The sequence below is a fragment of the Magnolia sinica genome, chromosome 8 (assembly GCF_029962835.1).
Source record: "Magnolia sinica isolate HGM2019 chromosome 8, MsV1, whole genome shotgun sequence".
Taxonomy (NCBI): domain Eukaryota; kingdom Viridiplantae; phylum Streptophyta; class Magnoliopsida; order Magnoliales; family Magnoliaceae; genus Magnolia; species Magnolia sinica.
In genome coordinates this window covers 15,112,732-15,137,290 of record NC_080580.1, presented here as the reverse complement: position 1 = coordinate 15,137,290, position 24,559 = coordinate 15,112,732, and the positions used below count along the sequence as shown (strand labels likewise).

The 24,559-nt window shown below is 38.4% G+C and overlaps 1 protein-coding gene across 2 annotated transcripts; it reads left to right on the top strand.

Annotated features, from left to right (window-relative positions):
- Window positions 1-8,433: 8,433 nt before the first annotated feature.
- Window positions 8,434-17,534, top strand: LOC131252959 (ATP synthase small subunit 6-A, mitochondrial-like). 2 transcript variants are annotated; one of them, XR_009174776.1, is made up of 3 exons: window positions 8,519-8,615; window positions 8,718-8,760; window positions 17,342-17,534. XR_009174776.1 is itself a non-coding variant. In XM_058253756.1 (2 exons), the coding sequence occupies exons 1-2, from the start codon at window positions 8,495-8,497 to the stop codon at window positions 8,762-8,764; spliced, it is 168 nt and encodes a 55-aa protein (XP_058109739.1). In that variant the 5' UTR covers window positions 8,434-8,494. The 2 variants fall into 2 exon arrangements, 1 of the variants encoding a protein (XP_058109739.1); XM_058253756.1 differs by lacking the exon at window positions 17,342-17,534 and having other exon boundaries at window positions 8,434-8,615; window positions 8,718-8,764.
- Window positions 17,535-24,559: the final 7,025 nt, after the last annotated feature.

The following is a 24,559-nucleotide window of genomic DNA, read 5'->3' as shown; positions in this document are numbered from 1 at the left end:
GATGATGGCACAAGCTAATCTCTCTACCATATTCTGGGGAGACGCATTGATAACAGCTGTCTACATCCTTAATAGAGTCCCATCTAAAACCATTCCTAAGACTCCATATGAGATGTGGTCTGGGAGGACTCCTTCTTTAGCCCACCTACGCCCTTGGGGATCATTGGCATATGTTTTGCTACCTACTCAACATAGAGGTAAACTCGATAGTAAAACCATTGAATGCGTGTTCATTAGGTACCCTATGCATTCAAAGGGATACGTTCTAGTTTATGAGGACCATGGACGATGGATTGAGATAGAATCCCGAGACGTGACCTTCGTTGAAGATAGATACCCAAGCCGAATGAAGCAAAAGGTTCCAATAAAATTTTTTGAAATACCCGATGTATCTCAGGAGAGTGGGAGTTCTGCTCCTCAAGATAAAGATGCTCCTATAGTTCACCAGGACAGTGGGAGGATATCTCAACAGGCTCCTGAGTTACGTCGAAGCGAAAGATGATTGATTCCCCGAAGATACTTCGATATTGAGGGGTAAACATTCTCTTGCATTGCAGTTGATGATGATGAACCTGATTCATATCAGGATGCATTATTATCTTCTAACTCGGCCGATTGAGTAAATGTTATGGACGAAGAGATCGCCTCCATGGAGAAGAATAAAGTCTGGGAACTTGTTGATCTGCCTTCCAATCGCAAAGCGATAGGTAATAAATGGGTACTTAAGATCAAAAGAAAGGCAGATGGTACAGTGGACAAGTATAAAGCACGATTAGTTGCTAAAGGTTTTACACAGCAAGAAGGCATTGATTACGAGGAGACCTTTTCACCTGTTGCAAAGTTCTCCTCAATCCGCATGATCTTGTCCATTGTCGCAAGTTTAGACTTAGAGTTGTATCAGATGGATGTAAAGACCGCATTCTTAAATGGTGACTTGAAAGAAGAGATATACATGCAACAACCCATGGGTTATGTGGACAAAAAGCATCCGAAGAAAGTCTGCAAGTTGCTAAAATCTATCTATGGGCTGAAGCAATCTTCAAGACAGTGGTACATGAGGTTCCACTTGGCCATCACCACTTTTGGATTCACGATGAGTGAAGAAGATCATTGTGTATATATAAAACGGTCTGGAAGATCTTTTCTGATACTATCTCTATATGTAGACGATATCCTGTTAGCTGGTAATGACATGCAATTGTTAATATTGACTAAAGATTGGCTATTCTCGAACTTTGAGATGAAAGACCTCGGTGAAGCCAACTTTATTCTTGGGGTAAAAATCATCAGGGATCGCCCTAAAAAATTTTTAGGCTTGTCTCAAGCAACCTATATACAAAAGATCTTAGAGCGGTTCAGGATGGAAAATTCAAAAGCTGTTGAAACCCCTATGGATAAAGCTACCAAGCTAGACAGGAAATCGTGTCCCCAGATTGAAGCCGAGAAATTGGCTATGTCCTCAGTACCTTATGCAAGTGCAGTAGGGAGCTTAATGTATGCTATGCTTTGCACTAGACCGGATATTAGCTATGCAGTTGGCATAGTCAGCCGTTATCAGAGTAACCCGGGACAGTCTCATTGGCAAGCCGTCAAACGTATATTCCGCTATCTCAGAGGAACAAAAGACCTAATGTTGTGTTATGATGGAAAAAGCCTCGAGCTCAAAGGATATTCAGATGCTGCTTGGGGTAATGACGCCGACGAGAGAAAGTCTACTTCAGGATATGTATTCTTACTCGGAGAAGGAGCTATCTCATGGTCGAGTAAGAAACAGACATCCACAGCTCTTTCATCTATGGAGGCCGAGTACATTGCATGTTGTGCTGCAGTTCAGGAGTGTGTATGGGTTCGCAGATTTCTATTGAGTCTGGGTGTTGTACCGAGTATTCGTCAGCCTATATTGCTGAAGATAGACAATACTTCTGTCATTGACTTGGCAAAGGACCCTAAACACCACCAGAAATCTAAGCACATTGAGATCAAGTATCATTACGTCCGTGATCAAGTGAGAGATAAGAAGGTCGCCCTCAGCTACATTCCTACTAAGGAGATGATGGCTGATCCCATGACGAAACCTATAGCTAGAGATCTATTTCAGGTTCACGTCAGACAGATGGGATTGAAGAAAGCTTGACTGATGTACTTGTTTTGTAGTACCTTTGATCTTTCATTAATGAATAATATATTCCTTTTTATTCAGTATTGAACACTAATATTACTAGGTATGAAGATCATCAGCATTTACCTTGAAATCATGAAGGATTTCTATTTTTGTCGGCAGGCCGGTCACCCACTCGCATGGGTTGACCAACCTTGAATGTACAAGAGAGGTACATTTAGGGCTATGTTTATACATTGAGATATGAACTTCCCTTTATTGTGAATAATAAAGGATGAGGATATGAGTGAGTCGTATCCGCCTACAATCTTATAAAGATTGAAGATGAGATTGATAAAGTCGAATAACATAATCGCAACATTCTGTTACATGCGATCAATGTTATGGCCTGAAATTAAAGCCAGGTTATGAGGTTATGAGATGAATCGTACCTTATGTAGAATGACCTGCGTATTGTAGACCCGACATTCACCTAGTATTGTATACTTTACGACTTGGATTGTAGCCACGTGCTGGGACCTATTACCTACAGATTGCTTTGATTCGATCTAATCATTGCAACGTGTGAGTAGCCAGTCCCGTAGGTGACTCTTTGTGTCCTTAGCTACCCTCCTCTTGTGTATATGAGGATGAGATTGAGTGTTGCTACTTTAGTGTACGATGACGAAAGGTCCTTGATTGGCCAGACTCAGTTACGCCAGGAAAGCAGCTTGATTAATTCCAAATTACACATTTGCGTGGGGAAGATCCCGTGACAGCTACACCAAGTTTCTAGAACTATAAATACGCACTTGAAGACTTATCCGCCGGCAGTATCGAGTTGTTTTTATTAGACTTTTGCAAACAGTATTTTTCTTTAAAAAAGCATATATATATAAGTATTGCTTTGAATTGGTTTTATTCGAAGTTTGTGAAAAATCAAGTTTTCATAATAACTCGATAAGTTGGATAAGTGCGTATGTTGGCCGAGTACTCCAGGTCGGGAGTTAACTCCATCCGGTGTGGTCATGCGGACTAGGACAGGCAATGCAAAGCTTGGGTTATTGAGTACTAGTCAGGTGGTCACTTAGTACTTAAGCGCCTGTGAGAAGATTATGGTGATCCAGCTGGTCCCACGCCTCTGATTCTTTTGATCGCGATGTTTGATCTTTGATTGTTATTAGGCGAGTTAAATGGACAAATTTATGTGCCTATCCCACAATGTGATTGAGTGGGAAATGTTGGACGTAGGCCGGTGGGGCCCACTGGTGAGCAATCACTAGTGGGTGGGTCCCATAAGTTTAGGAATCTTCCGGCCTTTCTCCTTTTCCGTTATATTTCAAATTCAAAATTGAATTTGATTTATGATAGGAGATAGGGATAAGACCGGATGATATGGTCTCATCCAAACTCTATTCCTTTTCCATAAAAAGGCATGCGCTCTCTCTCGCAAAAAAGAGATATACAAAATACTGAGAGTATACGGAGACAGAAACATTGTGCACGAGAGTCTGTCCATCTTAGCTTGTCCTTGGGACGATCTGATCCATAGGTCGCAATCCGGGACCACTATATACCGTAGGATCAGAGGTGTGAATAGTTCCATCTGCTCCAGTAGTAGATAGGCGGGCCGTTGGAGCACCGTTCTTCTACTTTGTAAAGGTTCCAAACATCGTGTAGACCGTCAGATCTTGAGGGCTCACCTTCCGCGCTACCCAACAATATCGAGGGGCATTATTGATGTAGCGAAGCTAAGAGAGATAAAGTGTACGTGTGGTGAGTCCAATTGTATATTGTTACCTTGTGTGCATGTGATAGCAGCTTGCGATAACTATCCGCTTAATATTTATAAATATTGCTCCCCATACTATATAAATGAATTGTACCAAAGAATACACCAAGAGTCAATTTTATCCATTGCTTAACAAAACTCAATTGAATATTTCAGACGAATTGAAAGTATTGTGTGAGAATATTAAACCCACACAAACAAGAATAGCTACCGGAAGACAAAAAAATCAAATTACATCTCAATGAGAAGATAAACGAACAATTAAATGCCTGATATGTAAGCGAACAAGTCACAATCGGCACCGACGGACCTTCGTCCCTATAGGATGACATAATGTTATTATTATTATTTATTTTTTTGAGACATTGGGAAATATTAGCCATAGTTGTGGTGTTCTGGCTTTAACAATACTGTTTTTCGAATACGGAATACTAAAAGTTTGGCAATCATATATACATCATATAGGTGTTATTAGATGTCTGTTTGTTCATCGAGAACCCCAGAGTATTACTTGACCCTTTGCACATACATCGATTCGATGAGAGTCATGATAGTAGATGAGCAAGCCCCACTATGTTACTATTCCATAACATAATATTTGCATGCATTAATCAATTAATTAATGAAAGCTATTTGCGATGTTTTGCTTCATTAACTGATTTTGATAGCTTCGATATTATGTATAGTTTAGGGAATAATAATATTGAGTTAGCTCCTCACTCTTTCCTGGAACAGTGTTTTAAAACACAAACCTAATCTCATGTATGCAGGTGTTACCAAGGCAGATGTGATTAATGACCAAAAATAACTTGATAAGCCTTTACTTTAGAGTTACCATTGGAGCATTTGTAGAGTATTTTAAAACCTGCATACACTTTGGACATGCACTTTGAGACCACAACTGAGTGGATTCATATAGCTGTTTATGAATGATCGAATGAATGTTATTGTGAACATCTGTAACACCACTTTACTTTTATAGATATATACATAGTTTGGTTTAGTTTTTCACTAATATTTTGATACCATTTGATTTAGCAATTAAACCACATTTCCACATGCATTGGTTCCCAACCCTTGAGTTTCGAGGCGTTACATATACATAAGTCCATGCCATAGTTTGGTAATCCAAACCATTGGTTTGATGAGCCCAATGCGGACATTCCAACTTAGAAGTTCCCAACCCTCGATTTACAGGTACATTTCTCCAAGACACTCTAATAAAAATATTTGCAATCTGGTCATTTTCACTCCACATAACTAATTGGTGCAATTGAATTCACTACTCTAAAGCACTTGGAAAAGGACCCAAATGGGCATTCACCACATACCTTTTGTAAGGTAACACCTGTTTGAGAAGAGAAAAGATTGTCATAAACAATAGTTGAATGAGCTTTACCCATCAAATTTGCTCAACATGGCAATTGAGATTGCTCTCCGTATTACAATAAATGAATAGACTTTGGGTAACAACCATTTTGACTAATGGAAATTTACGGGCCTGTTTGGAACGCAGGGTAAGGTGGCATGGAATTGCATTTAGTCCAATTGTAAATTCTATCCTACATTTGAAATTGATGGGAAGGATTGATTAATATAGGAATCATATCATCCAACCATTTTGACTGATGATAATTAAAGGCCTGTTTACAACGTGGGCTTAGGTGGTATGGAATTGCATTTAATCCAATTATAAATTATATTATGCATTTGGAATTAATGGGAAAGATTAATCATATTATCTAGTTCTAGTAGAGATTAATTGGGCCATATTTATGGTAGAATTTGAAATCCACTACATCTGTAGGCCCCACATTGATACATGTGTTTTGCACACGTTGTTCATCACCTTTTACACTTGACATACGAGTTACATATGTACAGTCCACTAAACAGTCGCTTCATTCAATGAAGTGCTCTTCTGAATGGAAGAATTTGATCCCAAATATATGATTGGATGGTCAAAACTCCATGGTATTTACAAACATATAATCATTGTTATAGTGTTAATTCCACTTGATACAAATCAATAACACCTAATCCAACATTCCAAACAAGCCCTAAAATTTCTCCTAAATGAGCCCAAACCCAACTAAATGTGTAGAAATTATAATTAAGTTTTTACACTGACAATGTTCCAAAACATTCAACCGACGATATCAATTTTGACGGTAAAAAGCATACTAACCAATAGTCCAAATTCGACAAATAAGATGTTTATGCTAGTTAAATTAGTGTGATTTTTGATATTTTTTCTATAGACAATGAGCCCACAATTTATATGGTTTAAATTATCACAAGTAGAGCGTGGGCCACCAAAAAGATAATAACCCACTGTAGTCTAACTAAAGAGAATAAAACCCACACTGTCAATTAACTATTTATGCCGTTTGTGTTGGGCCTCGATGATCCTTTTGGAAATTGGGTCTATGTTAACTTGGGTTAGGCTTTGAGAGGACACAAGCCCACCATATTTAGAAATAAGAGTTGAACGTTTGGACCTAGCCCCACCCCATGAGTCTAAATTTCGGACCCAGGCTAGGGCTAATGATGAATAGCTCATTCTGCCTACTGGCCCGGTGGAATCACTAAGTGGGTCACCACCCTACCAAAAATAGTACCATTTAAACGCATCATACATTTGTAAAATAAAATAAAATAAATACATTTGATTTTGGGTCATGTTATTACAATAAAAACCATTTAAAGCCTATTTGGATGCGTAAATATCATGGTAACATAGAAAACACACATCATTACATCTTACCTTATCATTGATTGGATACAACCCGCTATCAAATTATGATAATTCTACCAATTAACCAGAGCCTGCAAGGTGCATTAACATAGCATAGTTCCTTAGGCCCCACCATGATGTATGTGTTATATCCACACTGTCTATCTATCTCGCGAGTTTAGAAAAAATTAGTGAGGCAAATCCAAGGTTGGAAATGGACCGCACATAGAAAGCAAGAGGGACAAAGTGCCTGTGGTTGAAAACTTCTTGCAAGCCGCATAAATGTTAGATGAAGTTGATATTTGTGTTTTCCTTTCATCGCGGTCTGTGTGACCTTGTAAACAAGTTGGATGGCACATAAACATTCTGAAGGGCATTAGGTAAGTCTCAATGATGAGCATCATTGACCAATTGCTTTGTGTGGTGTGGTCCGCTTGGAATTTGTTTGTGTATCCAAGGTTGGAATTGCAACCGTGGGATTAATATTATGTAACCGTGACTAAGGTGGTAATAATAATTATTACCTATTTACAACACATTAGGGCTGTAGTTAGAGTGGCATACGAATTGAGTTAGCTTGGTTAATTTGCTTGACTGGGCTGGAAAAAGTTTGATTTTACCGGGCTCAAAATTGGATTCAAGCCAAGTTGAGTTAGTATTTTCAGCTCAAAAAATTTTCGAGCCGAGTACAACCTAAACTGATCTCGACTCAGCTTGGCTTGGTTTGAATTGATTCGTCTCAGATTGAGTTTACTTAATATAATTATTATATATATATATTAAAAATCTTAAAACTTAAACTCAAAACTGAGCTGGCTAGTCAGGCCAAGCTGAGCCGAGTTTACTCTGGGTAGCCTGCTTGTCTATCCAAGGTGAGCTGGCCAAGCTCGACTCGGTTTGGCTCATGTACAGCTCTAGCTGTGATCGCTGATCCAAACAGGCCCCTTGCATGGACAAGAGGAATACTGCAGAAAACGTTCTCACGTTAGGACCACCTGAGGGAGGTGACAACGCAGGTAGCCATGTTGCCATTGGATGGTGCTTCGTGGGCTATAAAATGATGTATGTGTTTTATCCATAGTCGTTAATCCATTTTGGGTGATTGCTTTAGGGTACGAGTAAAAAGAAATGAGACAGATTCAAATCTCAGGTGGACCACACAACAGAAAACATTGGTGATTGAACGTCCACCGTTAAAACTTTGTAAAGCCCATTGTAATGTTTATTTGTTACGTGTTGATTAGGTCAGAGATAATACCAATACCATCTTGATGCAAAACTATTGTGACCCTGGTCCACCTTAGATTTGTATCTGTGTAGTTTTTGGGCTCATGATCCAGTAGGAGCTGGAAAAATGGATGGACGGTGTAGATAAAACACATACATTATGGTAGGGCCCACATGTCCAGGCTTGACTGTGTTGCTTACCTTGATGTACGTGCTTCACATCCTTGCCGTCCATCCATTTAAAAAGCTTGTTTTAACAGGATCCACCGTTAAAAATTTCTTAGAGCCACGAGAATGTTTATTAGCCATCCAACTTGTTGACGACGGACCACACAAAGGATTTTTTAAAGGTCAATCACAACCGTTTCCTATAGTGTGGTCTACTTGAGATTCGGATCTACTTCATTTCTAGGATCAAACTATAAAACGAGCTGTTAAAACGGATGGAAGGCGTAGATATAAGCCACGTACATCAGGTGGACCCCACAGTAGGGCCAGGACCCATCTAGTAGGGCGAGTGTCCAGGGCAACCTCGGCCCGCCAGGCCCATTTGCGAGCCTTATATACAAGCTCGTCCAATTCCCTCAGCGACGAAAGAAGAGAGAAGAGGAGAACAGAAGGATAGAAAGAGAGAATAGAGATGCCGAGGTTCGATCCGTGGCCCGTCTTCTTCAAGCGCGAGTGGAAACGCAACTGGCCGTTCCTTATCGGCTTTGCCGTCACCGGCACTCTCATTACCAAATTCACCCTCAGCCTCACCGGTACGTATTTTTCCCTATTTCCCCTTTTACCCCTCTCTCTTTCTTTATATTACCTTTTACCCTCATCTAACCCTATCTTCCCTTTCAATTCCCTTTTCCCAGACGAGGATGCCAAGAACTCCCCCTTCGTGCAGAGGCACAAGAGGTAAAAGAAAAAATCTCTTTAGTTTTCCCAAACTACCCTTGTAACCCTACAATCGAGATCTCTTGCTGTTTGATTCTCATTTCATCGCGTATCTTTTCCGATTGGATTCGTAGGAAGCTACGATCGGAGACCGTGATTCTGAACAGCAATTAATTTCGATGGATGTTCCTTGAATGGAAATGTTGAGTAGTTTTTGGTGTTTTTAGAGGCGTAGATCGAAGCTTGGATCTTGAGAATCCATACAGATGGGATGGTTCAGTTAACAAGACCGTTGATCTGGTGGCCCATTTGCAGAAATTTTGACTATTTGCTTGGCCTGGATGGTTGATGGAGAAAAAGGGCCAAAGATTGGAAAGGTTGGATTTCTGGTCCAGGATATCTTTTAGGGCATGGTCTGTCCATGTGGTACCTGTCAGATCAATGGTCTGGATCACAGCTATGGGTCCCACCTGGATGTTCTCGATGACTGAGGATCATGTAATTCTTCAAATACTAGGGTATTAACGAGATTGTATATTATTGGGAAAATGGAAATTGCTTTGTATGCTGTCTAGACTTGAAATAAATGGAGTTGAAATGTTTCATGCCTTTTTCTATAATTCTGTTTGCTAATGATTTTCTTTGTCGGCTGTGTTTATAGATTTTTTACGGTATTATTAGTCTTTGGCTGAATATACTTTATTTTATATTCTGTTGAGGACTTGAGGTTTTGGTGCATCACAATAACTACATTTGTAGTTTACTCTTTTAAGCATTGTAAATTATCTTGTTTGTGTCAATCCGAGGAAAAAGAACGCTTGTATTCTCATTCATCTAGCATGTATGTATACAACACTATACATGTTTTGTATGCTTCTGACAGCCATTTAATCATACAATACCTTGTAATATATTCATGGGTTCCGTGTAGGATAATCGTTTTGAAACTTTTTAAGAGAAAGGTTTCTTGTGTGTGGAAATTTTAGATTTTTTTTTTTTTTTCTTCTGAATTTCACAGGAATTTTGGGAAGCATCCATGTCATATACTAAATGCTGCATGTATCAATCGATGCTGCTTAGTTTTTATGAGGGAAGGTGTATGATATATTGTGATAAAAATTATTCATGCTATTCTTGTGTCAATACAAGGGATTTTTACAAATCCCCCTGTATATCGTGTCGGTCAGGTGCAATACTGATAGTATTTGACAGATACTAGCAATACACATCACTCAAGCGGTGATTCACTGCCTATTGCCTTTACATCTTGTGAAGTCACCTACTGGAGTTGGTCCTCTCAATGGATGGTCCAGGTCATCTTCCACGCTTCCAAATGCGATGACCATGGCTGTCAAAATCCTACAATTTATGATTTACAATTTAAGTCAAATCTTAGGAAAAACAATTTGACCTCCACATCGAATCCCTTTCTAAATGTATCTTACGATTTTATGATTTGAATCCTATCATTTATGGTTCAAGTGTGGATTTACAATTCAAAATAAACTTGCTCTCTTCTTTTTCAGAGTTTATTCGGCTTTTATTTTATGTTTTGAAAGTGGTGGGGGGCTTTAAGAATCTTTTAAAACAGGTCAATTGTTTTACTTTATTTTTTCTAAGAGATTAAATGATGGATCTTCCTTCCAACCTTAAAATATTGAGCTTTTGTTTCTGATTTCTTACCTCTTAACCAGTTGAGACACCAAATTAATTTATGACTTATATAAAATATTTTAGCTACATTTGTGATCATGTTGACTTATGAGTATTTTGGTATTGTTTGACCTTTACTTTTTCCTTTTTATTTTTTCGTCATGTATCTGGATTTCAAAGTTTGCTGTGGTTGTTCGGATTTCATTATGTGATTTTAAATTCAAAGGTTTGTTTGATTCTGTATGTAATAATGAGAAACTTGTTAAAAGATTTCTTTTGAAGTCTTTATTAGCTATGTTATCAAAATCATACATCATCATCATCATCATCTAAGCCCTATCCCAACTAATTGGGGTTAGCTATGTTGTCAAAATCATACGATTTATGATTTGGCTGCAAATTTACATGAATTGTACGATTATTGTGGATTGTATAATGGGGCCTAAAAAATACATAAAAAGTAAAATTTCTTCATCCGTTATAAAAAATTTCTTCTTGTTTTTGACCCTTTGCTTTTAAAACATGTAAAAGGCTCTCCTCTTTTGAGATACACACTCACGCAAGCACAGCACGCACATGCAACACATGCATATGCACGCGCACACACAAGCAGACAGACAGACAAAGATTTGAGGATTTTGATATTCCAAAACTCTAAACGAAGAAATCAAGATGTCTTTTTCGTTGGTCAATAGAATTGAATGCTACTTCTACACTCAAGGAAGGTTCAAAGAACATAAATTACTAACGGACACTAGTTTGTGTATAAATTTTATTGAAAAGAGAAGGTCCAAAGACTGAAGGTACAAACCAAAACTTGTATGTTTTTTATGGTAACTTTTTTGAAAGACAAAAAGTAAAGGAAACCCTTTAATACTATCGCGGTATGTATACAATATGCAAGTTCTCGATTGCTATCATCATCATCATCATCTAAGCCTTCTCCCAACTATTGGGATCGGATACACGAATCTTGTTCCATCATTCCACTCTACCAAGGGCCCATATGTTCAGGTAGGCCATAGGTCATCAAGTTTCTTACTACTTTCACCACATCCTTTTGGTCCCTTCACCCTTTTAGAGCCTTCAACTTGCACCAACTCTCTCCTAGCCAATGTAATTCTTGGTCTTTTTGCACATAACCAAACCATCTAAGTCTACATTCCCTCATCTTATTTTCAATCTGCTATTCATAAGTTCTCTCAAATGCATTCATTTCTAATTCTATCCTTACTCGTCTTGCAATTCATCCATCTCAACATCCTTATTTTAGCTATTATCATCCTGGGAACATGATGTTCCTTAACTACTCAACATCCTCACCCATAAGGCATGGTTGGTCTTATAGCCATCCTATAGAATTTCCCCTTCAGTTTAATTGGTACACAACGATCACATAAGATTCCAGAGGCACATCTCCATTTCTTTCACCCTGCTTGAATTTTTATGGGCAACATTCTTCTCATTCTCTCCACAATGAATTATCGACCCAAGATATCAACAGTGGCTGTCTTGGGATACTTCTTGTTCGACAATCTTAAGTAATTCCTTGTTTCCACTTCCACTATTACTAAAATTGCACTCCATACTACTCCAACTTATTTTAAATCCTTTAGATTCTAAAGCATCCATCCATAAAAGTCTAGCTGTGTGTTTATGGTCCTCATGGCTCCCTTATCTTATCAATCAAAACTATGTCATTTGCAAACAACATACACCATGGGATCTCTTCCTACAATTGCCTTATTAAATCATCCATAAACAATGCAAAAGATTACAGGTGCAATGCCTACAATAATTGGGAGCTCATTTGTCTCTCTACTAGTGGTCCTCCATCCCTGCATTTGTTATTGCTTCCTCATACACATCCTTAATCATGTCAGTATATCCTCTTGAAGCTCCTTTTTTTTCCTTACACCAAATTAACTCTTTAGGAACCCGATCATATTCTCTTTCTAAATCGGTAAGGACATAAAAGACCATTTGGAGATCCTTCCTCTCCCAATATTTCTCCATTAATTGTCTAGGTAGGAAAATAGCTTTAGGGATCCCTCTAGCATGAAACCAAACCATTAAAAAATGGAACCAATATTTTACTTTTCTTGGCGTGTATTACTTTTCTTGGTACATATTGATGGGAAATGGATGATTGATGGGTCTTTATTTTTTTCGTTTTATTTATATTTCAGTTTATTTATATTTATTTTTAGGAAAATTGGAAAAATCTTACGATTTACAATACGATTTGCGTTTCGACCCCTGTTTCGATTCGAGATACAGTAACAATTTTAAGTACATTGGCATGGCAAACAACATCCTAGAGGTGTCATTATTGACAGTAGATTGCATTGCAACAAGTATGTGCTTCACATGCATGGACAACATGAGGGAGGCTACAGTTTCTCCCCAATTTTGCTAGCACCTGCACAACACATTATACCCTGAGTATTGTCATCGTGAATTCATGATGGCTATGGGTTTTTTTTTTTTTTGTGAAAGTTAAGACTATTATTAGAGAGAAGAACAAAGAGAAACAAAGGGACACAGCCCTAAACAAGGCATAGGCTGACAGGGACAGAGAGAGAAACAAGGAAACAAAATAGTTGCAGGGCAACAGATTTAATAGAGTTGAAACCTAGTGAGTTTTTTAGGAAACTGGTTGGGTTCATGTATTATCGGCCAATACTATTGCTATCACATCTGGTTGCACGATATACTAGGGAATTTGTAAAAATCTCCCTAATCGATGAAAGTATCACACGTATCTCGCAAAATATCGAGATAATTCTGATACCGCAATATATCGCACCCTTGGCTTATAAACTGCACGGTGTCAATCAGTAAGTGTGACATTTTGCACACATATCGTTGATATTACCCAAAAAATCATGTGAAATGTAGATGAGAAAAAGAAGAAGAAGCAGACTCTGAAGAATCCCTTTCTCTTAGTTTTTAAGTAGAAATTGTTTATAGCTGTATTCTGACAACTCCATTCAAGTTTGTTTCGCAATAAAACTCGATTTTGGTGGAGAAGTTGTGATCCAAAAGCCAAAAAAAATTACAATCCATTAGATGAGAAAAGTTGGATTATATGCTTGCTACTTGTGGGCTGTGATTTACAGATTGACCACAGTTTTTTTTTTTTTTTTTCAGGAAAAAATAATTTATTAATAAAAAAATTATGAAATTATTTATTTATTTATTATTATTTTGATTAAGTGAAATTGGTCGATCTATAGATATATTGATGTGTGTAGGCTGATTTACAAATTGCCCTCTCTTTTGTGTTTTTTGAAAAGAATGATCGTTCCCCAATGTTTGCATCAGAATGTGATACATTTCCCAATACATGTGATATTTCCCATGTTACTGCTATGTTTCCATACCCTAAGGCTTCTATATGAGGTGTGTTGCCAACACAAAACGTTGGTTGGGTTGGAGTAATGACTTACTGGGAGGCTTCTTCATTTGTCGATTAGTTGTATCAACTACAACATGAGTGATCATATATTAGCCAGAAACAGAATACAGGTAATGTGAAGTAAACCGTTTTGGTACATGTCATATTGGCACTAGTGCCTTTCAACAAAAAAAAAAGAAGCACTAGTATAATTAAATAGTTTTTTGAAACCTTAATCAGGCTGGGGTCATGATCGCTAAGTAATTCCAAATGCTCAAAAGCGAAACACAGATTGGAAATAATTTGTGGGGATACGAATTTTGGAATCGGAGTAATTTCATGTATAGCTGCAAGCATGCATAAAAAGGAAGAACTTGGCATGATCAATCCGTCACAAGGGATGAAAGGGGGTCTTTCAAAAACGGGAATACCTTCTGTTGTTGAGAAGGGAAGAGAGAAAAATCTAAAGCCATTTGGTTGAATGAGGTACACTTTACAAGATGGCAAATGCATGGAAGTGAAATAATTCAATTCTTAAGTTGCAAGCTAATAGGTCTTTAGTGGAAGACATGGACATGGGCCATATTAAGAGTGAGGTTGTTGCTCTCTATGGAAAGCTCTTCTTTAAGGAGGTGTTTATTAGGCCAAAACTTGATTGCGACTTTTAGGAGGCTCCCTGCAGATCGTCGTGTACTACTCAAAACTGAAAGGGAAAATTTATAAGATAGCTATAAGACCAGTCATGCTTTATGGAACAGAATGATGGGCAGTTAAGGAACAACATTTTTCTGGATGAGCATAGCTGAAAGAGGATGCTGAGATGGATGAGTGACATCGAGGAAGGTTAGAATTAGAAATGAATGCATTCTTTGTTGATTATTTAGGCTGAAAGAAATAATCACTGCTTCTGCAATAAGTGTCTTGTCCTTTGGGGTTCTTTGTGTTGTATTTCATAATCTCAAAGAGTGGTTCTCCTGAGCTTTTCCTGGGTGGGGTCTGCCAGCCATGGGGCTGTTTTGTTCCCGAGTTTGTGTTGTTTTGTTTCTTTTCCTGTTTCATTTTTCTTTTTCTGGCTTCAGCCTAGTAATATTTCTCATCTTTCATAAAATAAAATAAAAAATAAAAAAAATAAAAAAAAAAAAGAAAGAAAGAAAGAAAGAAAGAAAAGAAAAAAAGAAAAGGAAAGAAGATAAATGGATGCATTTAAGGGAACCTTTGTTTGGTCATGTGCAATAGAGATCCAGAACTGCTCTGGTTAGGAGTAAGTTGGTACAAGTTGAAGGCTCTAAAAGGGCAAGAGGAAGGCCCAAAAAGTATGTGGGTAGAGGTAGTAAGCAAAGACTTACCTATGGTCTGATAGAAGGTCGAGTCCTTGATAAAGTGGAATTGCAGAACAAGATTCATGTAGCCGATTCCAATTAAGTGGAATAAGGCTTAGATGATGGCAATGACGATGATGAGGGTGATGATATTAAAATGAATTTATTTAAAAAATTGTGCTGGAATCTCCAGGTGTGTGCATAAGCACACCTAGGTGTTTCAGGTGCTCAAGGGGCAGTCGCACCTACAGTGTCTTGTGCCTTCAAGTAAACTGCCAAAAGGTTGACCTAATGGACCTTAACATAGATGAGGGATACTGCAAAGGTCTCCTATATTGATATTTGGCATTTTCTCCATTGAACTTGGATCATCACTGTACCCAGTGTTAACTAGACGCTTCTACTTTCTGGGTTTTTGTTGGGCCGACACTTTGGACACGACACGGCACTCCAGGATCTGTAGGATGAAGTGTCTTAGTGACATCATCGGAAAGCACCGAGTGTCAGAATCTTTAAGTGAGGTGTCCAAACATATTCTTCAAAAAGTTTTCCTTTCGTTTTTCTCAATTATTTTAATGCGAATTTCTTGTATCAGCTCAAAAGATGTTTCATTCCTAGCCCTTAAGATTTTCTCTATTCTCTTGTTGCTGAAGAAACTGCTCATAAGAACTTCCTCCCAGTCTCTGGGTTTTAGTTCATTTTTTTACCATACCCATGACCCATATAACAAAAAAGCATAAGCGTTGTTGTTCTTTTTGCTTTTCTGTTCTTTTGTTGTGGTTCTCTAATCTTTTAAGAGAGTGAGTAATCTTCATACGATGTAACATTTTTTGAGGTGATTATAAATGATTTTCAGTGCTTTGTTAATCGAAGCTTTTAGTTTAGATTACTAGAAATTGGTTTTTATTCGAGCCGTTTTAAACATTCATTTCTTCTTCTTCTTCTTTTTTAAATCTTTTTTTTTTTTTTCGACATTCTATTCTATTTTATTTTTATTTAGTAAAATAAATATTATTTGCCTGAGTACACTTAACCACAATTAGTTGGGATAAAGGCTTTGATTATGATGATGATTTGCCTGTGCACGTAATTGTCCCCATGCCTAGATCTTTGAGGTTCCCATGCCAGGTACTTTAAGGCACTTTGACACTTGGCACCCCTGCCACTTGTCCAGGTAACACTGGCTGTACCTTTTCCCTGAATCAGCTAATGACGGTTAACCAGTAGAAATGTCACAATTGTACAATCTGGAAGATTTCAGTGCATACCTTATCTATTGCAAGGGACATCAGACGAACAGTTTTGGTACTTTGGGTCCCACATGCAGGGAATCTATACATCTGAAAACAAAAGTTGTTGTCATGTGGGACCCTGTAATTCCACTGTAACCATAATTTTTGAACATATGGTAAGGATGAAATTCTGCCATCTACTAGAAATTAGGAGAATCCAGATACTAGGGCTGGACCCCTTGAATGGGTGAATAGTGACAATGTCCCTGTCTATAGATTCAATGGAGGGAGACAAATTCTGTGGTACTTAGCTTAACAAAATTTTCTTTTTGACACACTGAATGTTTACTGAAATTGGTAGCTATCCTTCAAAAGGAAAAAACAAAAAACTGTAATCGGCCGCTCACAAGTACAATGGAACATGCTAGAAGATCATGTATTCTACTTATTTTTCTAATATTTTGTTTTGTTTGAATTTAAAAAAAGAAATGTCTTGTTGAGATTTTAATAGAACATTGGGTATTGTAAGGTGGCAAGTTTTTCTTGCATTCCATGGTGTTTTATCTGCTTTGTTCATTTGTATCTGTATCTCTATAGTGCTTTGTGGATCATATAACAAAAGGTTTAGTCAATGCACGTTGGATGCCATTCAGGAAATAGCACCAACCCTGCAAATCGTTGATTAGTGCACATAGCATTGGATCTGGATCATAACCGTATCTGGAATGAGCCATAGCTTGACAATAATGCTGTCACTGACTCACTGGTGATTCATAACTATTTGCATTTTGGGTGACCAACATGGTTTAGAGCAATGGTCCAGAAAAGGGTCTATAAGTAAAATGTTTAGAAACACACATTCACTACAATTTTTTATTGGCAACCATCCATAAGGTGGCCCATCTAGTGGTATGTGTTGATCGGTTGATGTATTTGCTAGTTTAGCGAGTTATATGGGGTATACCTTCGTTTATTTATTTGTTCTTTTCTTTTTGCAGGTGAACTTCCATGTGCCTGATTTTGTTGCCCGTCAACATTCTCTTCTCATCTTGAGGTTTGGATGATTGTTCTTATGTTCTGAAGAAAGATTGAGATGGAAACGATATACTCAAATTGCTTCTTTTCCTTTCCTGGTTTTTTAGTTGAATAAAAAGATTGTTGGGTGTTTGAACTAGATCCCCAGCTTTTGAACTCTCCAGCTTACTCTACCTGCTATCTATTTTATGACTATGAGGTATTATGCACAGTACTATTCAGGGTTTTTTTTTTTAAATTTTTGGGTACTAGTGGGGCCTACTGTAGGGATCCCACATTGATGCTGTGGGCCCCACCCACTTTGAATGATCGATGCACCAAAAATCTCTAGATGGGAAGATGCTACAACCTTTCAATAGGTGGTGAACAAAAACACTGTTTAGAAATAAAAGCAGCATGGGTTATCATTCTACCAAAAACTAAATATTCTATAACTAGGATCTTCCAATCTGGATTTTTAAAAATGCCTGGGCCATACTCAGGTGAGTTCCATTCTGACGCTTTTGATCTATGGGCCCACTTTTACAAACTTAAAAAAAAAAAAAAAAAAACCTTGAGATCAAGTGTTCAATCTTCTGACCGGAGTATTAATAATACCTCAATACGCTACCTTAGGGCTTGCTTTGGTATTCTTCCGTTTGCTGCAGAAGTTTCAGCTTCTGGGGCCCAAATTAATTATTTGGGGATGGAAAAGGTGGGAAAGCGCTGCTGGTCCCATCTTTAACGGCTCACAAACGTGGCCAACTGATTGGTGAAGTGACCTGATTTTCATCTGAGGATGCAACACGGCGGTACCGCTGGGTGCAACCGATATTGCACACTGTTTTGGTAGCTAGCGTGGCCAGGTTCTAATTAGATACTGATTAGGAATTTATTGGCCTGAGGAAGCTGGGCAATGGGCATGTCTGTGATTATCCACTTCCGATTAAGCCATGGATGGATGATCTAGATCATTGATCAGTTGCATTCGACTATGGATGGACAATGCTCCAAAAATTTCCTCAAAAAGACAGTCGCATCCTTCAGATTAATGGTTTGGATTCATGAATAATCCACATTTGAGTGAAAATGGTTCCAGGATTTGTGGCCATAGGGCATGGCTGAGGATCGCCCGTCTTGGCTGCAAGCCCGGAACCAGCGTTGTGGGTTGGACCCTGACCATAGTGCCCAGTAAGCATTGTATGTGCAAGCTGTCCATCTGTTTCGCCATCATATTTTAGGGCGTGGTCCAAAAATTGAAGCAGATACAAATTTTAGGTGGACCATACCACAGGAAACAATACTTCCTGACCATTAAAAGCCAGAAGTGTTGGATCAACAGTGACATTATCAACAGGTTGGATGGCCAATAAACAATATGGTGGACCCTAGGAAGTTTTTAATGCATACATCGAGGTGGGCCCTATGGTCGGTATACCACCTTGGGAAGTTTTTTAATGGTGAAAGTTCAGTGATCACTAGGGCTGAAAGTCAGGCTGGTTAGTATTCAAACCTAGCCCAACCCAAGGTTCCTATACCTCAACCTTATCCCAACCCAACCTCTGGTTAGGAATTCTTAACCCAAGTCCAACCCAAGCGGGCTTGGTCAGGTTGGGTTGATGCATGCTAATGCTTTCGTTAGTACATTAGTCTATTATATTTTCAATAAATGTCTTATTTTTTATACTTATGATTTTATTAATTATATATAGTAAAGAACATTATTTTTTCTAAACAAACAAGCTAAGATACAGGACAACTACTCTTTTAAAAGTCGTATTGTGTAGCATGACGTGGACCACTGAAATCCTATGGCATTAGAATTTCTTGTGCCTTCAACACAGATAATCCACACTCAATTATAATTTATAAGTAACTTATATATCGATGGGGTTGGGTTGGGCAACCCAAGACCTCAACCTGAGCCCTACCCAAGTTTTATCTGGCTGATGTTTGTATATCCCAAGCCTGAGACCAAACCTAATACATCCTGCCTAAGCCCAACCCAATGTCAGGTCGGACGGGTTCAACCCGACCCACTTTCACCCCTAGTCATCACTGTTTCTTGTGGTGTCGTCCACCTAAGACTTGGATATGCTTCGTTTTTGGGGCCGTATCTTAAAATGGGCTGTAAAGACGGATGGACAGAGTGGATATACAACATATGATTAAGGTGGGCCCTTCGGTTAGGGTAACGCACCCCTGTTTTGACACGCTATTGGTGGGACCCTTGTCGACCGTCCCAAAATGAGCACTGTGGATCGTTGATGTCACAGATATCCTTCAAATTGGACGGTCCCTTTCCCATTGAAATGGTGACCCAATAATCGACGGCTGACAGGCCAATAGAGCCTTCTGTCACAGGCGTGAGGTTCACAGCTGACTTAGCCAGTTTTGGCTATATATGGGAACGGATTGGCTACTCCCCCTGCCACCAGCAAATGGCTGATGATCGGTGCTCTGTGGGTCCCACCATGATGTATATATTTCATCCATTCCGTCCATCTATTTTTCCAGATCATTTTATAATATGAGACCAAAAATGAGGTATATCCCAATATCAAGTGGACCACATTACAGGAAACAGTGTTTAATGAGCGTAGACCCAATCAAGCTGGTATTTGTTTTTTCCTTCACCTGGGCCTGTATGACCCAATCAACATATTGGATGTCAAATAAAAAGTACAGTGGGGCCTTAGGAGGATTTTAATGGTGGATATCCAATCACTATTGTTTTCCTGTGGTGTGGTCCACCTGAGATTTATATCCATCTCATTTTTGGGTTCAAACCCTAAAATGATCTATAACAATGTATGAACGGAATGGATGAAACACATACATCACAGGGGGGCCCACAGAGCACCGACCACCAGCCACCGGGCTGATGGCAGGGGGAGTAGCCAATCCGTTTCCGCTGTATAGACCTCTACAAGTGCAAAGGAACCCCTTTTAAACGGCACATGGGGTAGCCAATGGGCGATCTGAACCGTTCATTCATTAATAGAACTGGATCAAGACATGATATAAGGAATCACGTCGATCGGATCATCCTAACCCTTTGAATGGGGTCAATTCATTACAACTGTTCATTGTTTGCAAGCCATATAACAAATACACAGTGGGATCATCGAATGGTTGTTTCAAAGATCATGATTGGACTTATTCTGTTCCTCCGCTCAATCTTGACCGTCCATTTCTAGGTTCTTTTTATCAGATGATCCTAAACATCCGATTGGCTTGATCATCGAATGGTTGTTTCAAGATCATGATTGGACTTATTTTGTTCCTCCACTCAATCTTGACCGTCCATTTCCAGGTTCTTTTTATCAGATGATCCTAAACATCTGATAGGCTTGATTTTGCACCATGGCGGTGCTTCTAGTTGTATGGATGAATGAACGGTTTAGATATACAATAGGATATCACATGTGTCACTTAGGGACGTTCCTAAATGTCTCCATGAAGGTGGGAAATTTTGCTATATATAGATATATACAGACACATATGGGAAATAGTATGTAATTACGATTAAAATACTGATCATCAACTAAAATGTTTTGCACGCCCCCTCACACGTGCCAGCATGGCACGTAGGTCTGAGATCCAATCTGTCCATTAGGTTGGTCTGGCATTTTAGATGATTTCACAAGAATAAATCTGGCCCACCCAGCAAGTGGGCCCACATACCGAAACCATGTGAATGTTTCTGAAAATTTCAGCCAAGTTTTTCACAACCGTACATTTTTTAAAAGAAACTGTGGCCCACCTGACCAGTGTATTATCCGAGGCGTCAATGACCCTTCTGATGGATGGATTGGATCTAGGAACTACATGCCATACTGACATGTGTGGCATGTACATGAGCTGTCGTACACCTGGCCGTGGGCTTAGCAAAGCTCAACTTTGAACATGCATGAGTAATACAATTTCAAAGAAGGTGAAAAAAAATTGTGTATAAATGAATAGACAAGAAGACCTACTATATATAAAAATGCACACCCAGATCCATAGCTCCAGTGGTAGACTAAGTGAAAAATACCTCGTTTCAACACTGAGGTTACCGATTCCTTAGTGGGGGTGGCTAATGGTGAAGTGTGAACCGACAGTGGGTGTACTACAACAAGCTAACAAATATATATATATATATATATATATATATATATGTGTGTGTGTGTGTGTGTGTGTGTGTGTGTGTGTGTGATTTAATAGAAGAGAAGAAATTTCAAAGTAAATGGGGTGAAATGTGTTTTTAGGCTTCCTTGAAAAGTCGCACGAGTAAACAAAGGTAGTACATTGCTTACACATGTGTCTATTGTGTACATTGCTCACACTCGATCTATTATGGCTAACTCTAATAGATGGGATGTAAATGGGGTGAAATGTGTTTTTCGGCTCCCTTGAAAAGTCGCACAAGTCAACCAAGGTAGTACATTGCTTACACATGTGTCCATCGTGTACATTGCTCACACTTGATCTATCACGGCCAACTCTAATAGATGGGATGTCACCATGTATTGGCATATTTCTACGGAAGTCGGAAAAAGTATTCACTATGCTAGAAAAGAGATCGGAAGAATCTAAAATACACATATACTACAAATGTGTGTCACCCCAGAAATGCTATAAACGTATGCACAACCGAAACCGGCAATCATCCTCTTGGTGACATGTGGTAAGAAAATGCAGGCTGCAAATATACAAAGCGCCCAAAGAGCACTCATAACTCATGTTGAGATTTAATTGGCCACGCATAACAATAAATCTTTAAGCGATGCACCAAGAAGAGAATGTTGTCTCGAGATAGGAACATAGATACACACGACAATGCAATGGTTGGCTGGCCCCTTCCCTAAATAGAAACGTACAAAGCCAAGGTCGCTAACTGATTAGACTGTCCATCCTAAAAGCTAATGGACCATAAGCAAGGCCACCACTTAACCCAAGTATACAAAAGCAGCAAAAAATGAAGAGCTTTGGGCCCTCGCTAATCTAATCAAACAAACCTTTATTTATGCTCAACGCTGCCTAATAAATCTTTCATTTCATATGGATGCACATCTTATCTAAGTTTAGTCTAGTTTAACCTCTCCACTTATGTCTAGTACTATGTTATAAAAAGTCCAGATTGATTGACATAGACTAATTTGGTCTCTCTACTTCGATTTGGCACAACACAACAATAAGTTAATTTAATTTAGCTCATCCATGACCCTATCTTTGGACTCCAAATTCTTAAGTTCTTACATATTGATTTTCTTGGCCACAACTTGTTAGCCAAACCATAACTATATTGCAACTGTCTAAGTTTAGACGATTGTGTCCCCGACTGTAAGTCCAGTTGGCATCCAACTATTCACAATTGTTTCACTCGAATTGCAGTCATTAATTTCTTCAGCTTTATTTACTTTTCTACCGATCATATAGTATTCGCATTCAATTTAATAAAATCAGTGCGTAGTCTTATGTTTAATGTTCTTCTTTAAGAGTTATCCTCGTTAGCAAACGCAACACCATAGGAAACAGTGGGATTCAAGCACATATACATGTTTGTGTGACCTTATGAGCAGGTTAGATGACAAATAAACATCAATGTCGGCCCAGTGAAGAAAATAACTTTCAACCTTAGATGTACTAAGGCCACTGTTTCATTTGGTGTGGGCCAGCCACTTGAGCCTTGAATTTGCCTTATTATTCAGCTCATGCCCAAAAAGTTATGGTAAAATGGATGGATGGCACAAATAGGTCATATACATCATGGTGGGGCCCACAAATTTAAGTCAGTACTTTTAGACTGGTTTTCAAAGTGAAAATAATCATGTGTTTTCAAACGAGGTGAAAGAGTAATAAGTACTTATTTACAAGGTATTTACAGAGGACATGGAAAATCAAACAGGCCCTTGTCCAAAATTGAGGAAATTTCTAGTCTTGGGTATGCCACAAACCCAAGGATCATATGGTCCTCACTCATGCCTCGATAGTAGATTCACAAGAGTTTTAACGTGAGTTCATGGGATTGAGTACCCATTACGGTGAAATTCCACTGTGGTGAGAGTGCGAGCATGGGGTATAAGTGTCTGTGTAAAATAAAATAAATTTTAAAAAACCTAAGGATCATAAACAAGCAACTTGCCAACATCTTTTAATCATCTATTTAAATGGCCAACATTTGGATGGTTTGGATCATTTTATTAGTGTGATTTTAGTGAGTAACTGATAATTAAATTGTTTTGGAGTATTATCAACGTGCCACATGTGTTGGGCTTCAATTAGAACATCCGTCCACACGTGTAGTAGATGACCTGATTTAGATTGTGTGTGTGCGGGTATGTATGTGTCAGACATGCCAAAGTTGTATTCATCTAATCAAATCGAACACGCTGTGACCTTAGGCACAAAAATAGCCAGATTAAGACTGGATCTGTGAAGATTGGCCTAAGAACTCAGTCACTGATTGACAAGCAATTAGACAATTTGTGAAATGACGGTTAGTTTTTCGGTTTAGATCTTTTTTCCTCGAAGATAAGAACTTTTAACCCACATATATCATAGTGGGCCCCACATTTATCTCATAGCGTTCTCGTTTTAGTGTTAAAAAAATAGGTTGTCACTATCAACATTGGGAACAATACAACAGTTACTTAAGTAAATAATTATTACCTATTTACAGGGTATTTATCAATGACATAAGAAATCAAACACGCCTTAAAAGTATATATTTCAATGGGCTTATTACTATCATTCTATCAAATATCTCATACTTATCAATGACATGAGAAATCAAACAATCCTTAAAGTATATATTTCAATGGGCTTATTACTATCATTCTATCAAATATATCATACGTACATTAATTTGAGATACTATAGTTGATTTAGGATATTACATACGTTCCTATGAATATATTGAAAAATTCCAATGTATTCCAGTTCCTCTTATTTATTCTCATTCAAATAGAATATTTGGATTTCAAATGCATTTCATTTACTTGCATCTAACGTAATTGAGTTAAGTCATTTACACTTGAAATGAGAGTAAATGTGAATGGATCCTATTTACCTCAATTTATTAGTTCCCAATACCGGTAAATTGAGAGTAAATGGGACTGATTTGACCTTTTGGAATCCTAAGGAATGTAAGAGATTTGGGAGTAAATGGGGTGAAATGACTTTTTGGGCTCCCTTGGAGAGTCACACCAGTATAC